At 37.2% G+C, this 4326-nt stretch overlaps 1 protein-coding gene across 2 annotated transcripts; it reads right to left on the bottom strand.

Moving 5' to 3' along the window:
- Nucleotides 1-671: 671 nt before the first annotated feature.
- LOC110918491 (F-box/kelch-repeat protein At1g74510) lies at nt 672-3483 on the bottom strand. 2 transcript variants are annotated; one of them, XM_022162796.2, is made up of 2 exons: nt 3206-3483; nt 672-2181 (listed from the first exon to the last, which is right to left on the bottom strand). In XM_022162796.2, exon 2 carries the CDS (start codon nt 2162-2164, stop codon nt 848-850), a length of 1317 nt encoding a protein of 438 aa, XP_022018488.1. In that variant the 5' UTR covers nt 2165-2181; nt 3206-3483; the 3' UTR covers nt 672-847. The 2 variants fall into 2 exon arrangements, with proteins under 2 accessions (XP_022018488.1, XP_035841966.1); XM_035986073.1 differs by having other exon boundaries at nt 3095-3206.
- Nucleotides 3484-4326: the final 843 nt, after the last annotated feature.

Genomic DNA, 4326 nt, shown 5'->3' with positions numbered 1-4326 from the left:
AGACATCCTCACAAATCTTCTACAAGAATAAACTGTCTTTTTTTTATATAAATATGTTGGTAATAAATTATAAAAATTTCTACTACTCGCATGTAATATGATATCCATATGGTGTTTCTTTTTATGTTCTACAAATAACGGTGTGTACCAGTGGCGGAACAAGCCCATTAACTCAAGGGTATCCCAAAAAGAAAAATTTATCGTGCAATCACACAATATAAAAAAAACGACAATAAATAAATAAAGTAAAACAAATATCTAACTAATTAGGCCACAATTTCAATCATTATTATTAATAATTTCGGCAATTGGGCCACTGTTTCAATCAGGCTCCTACAAGTTTGGGTTGGTTAGGGGTATCCTTGTATTATTTTAGGGGTATCCTTAGTATAAAACCGAAAAAAAATAAATAAAAAAAATACACTACGAATACGCACTTGAGCCGTAGCCCGTGCTACGGCTGCTAAAGCCTTAGGTCCGCCCATGGTGTGTACAATGAATGACGTCAATCCCAAACCGTCTTTTGGAGCCATCCTAGGAAGGGTGGCCTCTCGAGAAGTGAGCAAAACAGACAATATTTGTTGGTATGAAGGGCCAGGTGTTACAGAATCATTAACCAGATTACAAACTTCAATTTCCTAATCTATTTATACATGCATATCAAATAGTAATGACTTAAAACAAGGAAAGAAACTATAAGTATAATTGTAAGATAACATACATAAGTACTATCCCAAATTTAATTTAATTTCAATAATAAAACAACCAAAAAAACACATAGAAATTTGACAAAATTGCCAACATTTAGTTCAGAAGGGAATTAACCTGTTTAAACTTGTTTAACATCTCAGCATCCCATCACAGCACAATTATAAACAAAACCACTCGAACGCTTTCTAGCAAGCAGGTTCCATTGAGGCGGGTTTTCATCGGGTACCCAAGAATTCAACTCTATCATCCCTCCATAAGAAACCCGCGGGCCACCAATGACAACGAGCTGATCGCCACAAGCCCGAAACGCAAGTCCCCATCCGTTCATAGACCCTGCTCTTTCGGGCAGCCCGCCCGCCCTGACCCATACATTCCGACCCTTATCATATTTTCTGACTTCTTGTTCTTCATAATACGCTGCGTATAACTCATTCTTCACAACCGCCAATAAAGGAGGTGCTTTGGTGGTTGCTGGTGCGTCTTGACCACCTGCCTCGGTTAACGCCGGAAACATATTTGGAATCTCGGTCCACGTACGCGTTTTCATATCGTAAACTTCCCCGCAAGTCAGTTCGTTATTATTTTCTACGCCTATTCCACCAATAACGTAAAATTTCGAATCCATAAACACCCCTGAACACATTTTTCGAGGTTTATTCATGTCGGGTAGCGTAACCCAAGTCCCGGTCTCTGAGTTATAAAGCTCGGCCGAGCTCAAGATGTTTCCCGACGGACCGCAACCACCGGCTACAATCGCTAACTCACCGAGACTTGCGGACCCAAACAAACATCTAGGTGTGTTGGTTTTTGACCCAGGTGACCATGAGTTAGTTAGGATACTATATTTATACACTACATGTGTGTCTATTTCTTTACCAAACACCAGCAGCTCAGTGCCTACGGCTAAAGATTCTTTATCGGAACACATGAAACATTCGTTGCAGTCCATGGTAGGCAGGCGCATCCACCTATTGCGGATCGGGTCAAACGCCTCCCATTCAAAAAGGTTACACGAGAAATAAATCCAGTGTTCTATGATACCCTTTTTCCTTCTTAGCTTATAAAGCTCACCATCGCGAACCAGGGTGCGAAACGTGCGGTTCAGTGAGGCGATCAAGCCGTAATCCGACCTCGAGCTGTGCAAGAGGCAGTTAATCGAGAGGTCTCGACCTAATTGACTGATTAGTGAGCTAGAATCTGATCGATCTTCTTGTTCTTGGTTATCTGATGGGCCGGATTCAGAAGGTGAAATGACTGAATTATCCTTTTGTGTCTCGTTTTCAGACGGTTTCCGAGATTTTCTCAACCTGGTTGTCGTTTCTCCGTCATCTTCAAGACAACGTTTTCCTTTCGAAAATTCGGTTACGCAGAATGCGTTGTAAGCCCATTTGCTTTCTTGTTCACAAGCGCTTGGTAATTCTCTCGAGACAAGAAAAGCCGGACCCTCCAACATGATTCTAAACGAACAGACTTCACGAAAGAAAAAAAAAGATAGTTAAAAGACCAGTTTACTTGTGCAAACTGAACCGAATCTAAATAATGTGCAGAACAAACAACACCAAGAAGTACAAAGAACAGACAGATGCATCCAACAAGTCGACAACTACGAATCGACAATCGTTTTTCAGAAATTTATAACATTATCATACCTCTTGATGTGCCCTAAAACATTATTAAACTTTAAATAGGTTAAAATAACAGTTTTGGATAAAGGGTTATACTTTAAACTATATAAAAATCCAATTTCATCATCATCATACTCAGTAAATCCCACCAATAGCAAAGCTAAGGTAGGGTCTGAGGAGGGTAAGATGTAAACAGCCTTACCTCTACCCCGTAGGAATAGAGAGGCTGCTGCTTCCAGTGAGACCCCCGGCTCGAAAAAATCCAATTTGAATAAGGCAAATGAATCTTATAGGTCAAAATTCAAATAACATCAAGAAAGACAATCTTTAACCAATACCCACAAGAAAACCCTCAAATCACAAGCAAAATATGGGCTAAAATTGACATAAATCACATAAATTTAATACCATAAAATGAAAGAACAATTTGCAGAAAGCCCTAAACTAAAAATCCCAATTTGGGATGTTCTTGAATTCAATAAAAAAGTACCCATAATAAAATCCAAACAATCATGCATCACTTCAATTAACATAAACAACATCCAGATTATTCAGCAAAAACTCCTAAATTAGACAATTCCCCAAATGGGTATTCCACTAATTTCACTATAAAACATAATCTTGAAAACATACTACTAAAAATCTATAAACTTTGCAATCCAATAAAAAATTAAAACAAGTTGGAACTACTAAAACAACAAAAGACCCACTAAAAATCAAATCTTTTTATCAATTGTCAAAAATCAAGAAACACTTACAAATTTTGGGTTTTATCTAATAAATTAACTGAGCTTAAGATCATGTAAACCCATCTACAAAATCTTACAAAAATAAAAATAAAAAAAACAAGAAACAGATAGAAAGCTTACAGATTGCAGCAGAGAGATTTTTTGATAATATATACACAAAAACGTAGATATATATATATATATGATATGAAATTCAGCTGTAAAATTAGTTATGGAGACACTTTAATTCATGTTTTCTCCATCCTGTCTATCCCTTTTTTTCTTGAAATGAGGCCCTCCCTCCCACAGTTGTTGATTTCCTTTTCTGTAAATGGAATAATTTTGAGAATATTTTAATTTGCTGTAATTGTTGTGATGGAGTTTGTGGTGTGGTGTGGGGAGTGGGTGTTATTTATAATAAAAGTTAAAGCTTTCAATAAATTATAAATAGACAAATAGGAGCTCTGGCTTTAAGCACCATGTGTATCTGCCTGCTGTAGTATAATATTATTCTACTCAATTTGCAGAATACGGTTTTAATATTTATATTTTTTTTTAAATTGTAATTGGATTCTGGGTACGTAGAGATGAAGAACTTTGTTGCAATGACTAATTCTATTCTAAAAATATATAAATGTGAAGTGTTATATATTTTTTTTGTTAACTTCTTTGTTCAGATGGTTTTTATGATTTTAATTCTTTTGTTTCAATAGTTAAAAAATGACTGAAATATTCTTTAAGATTGCCATTTTACTGTCATTTTCCTCTCTACTTCTAACTTCGTCCAAAAAAATTGTTAAAAGTATCGGTATTTTGGTAATTTTATAAATAAGAGTATAAGCATTTAGCTTTTTCATATGAGTAAACCGCAATTTTACCCCCTGGGGTTTAGGCCAATTGGCACTCTGACCCCCTCTAACGAAATAATTGCAATTTTATCCCCCAACGTTGGTGTTATGTCGCAAGTTTACCCCCTCGCGTCAATTTTGTTAACAGATCTGTTAACTGGAATGTGAAATGACTATAATGCCCTTTCATATTACCCCATGTGTTTTGTTCTACTCTGTAACATTACCCCCTGCCACCACTGCCACCGCCATTCACCACCACAACCACCACTGCCACCTCCAGCCACCACCCTCAACCACCTCCAGCCACCACCCATTTTATTAGGTCCATACTTATATAATAGTGTAGGCCCCGCACCCATTTTTCCTCACCTCCAGCCACCATATGTCGACAACTACCACCAACTGTCCACC

This window comes from Helianthus annuus, chromosome 16 (genome assembly GCF_002127325.2).
Source record: "Helianthus annuus cultivar XRQ/B chromosome 16, HanXRQr2.0-SUNRISE, whole genome shotgun sequence".
Classification (NCBI taxonomy): Eukaryota; Viridiplantae; Streptophyta; class Magnoliopsida; order Asterales; family Asteraceae; genus Helianthus; species Helianthus annuus.
The sequence above is the reverse complement of the archived record's forward strand: the minus strand, read 5'-3'. Positions and strand labels throughout refer to the sequence as shown.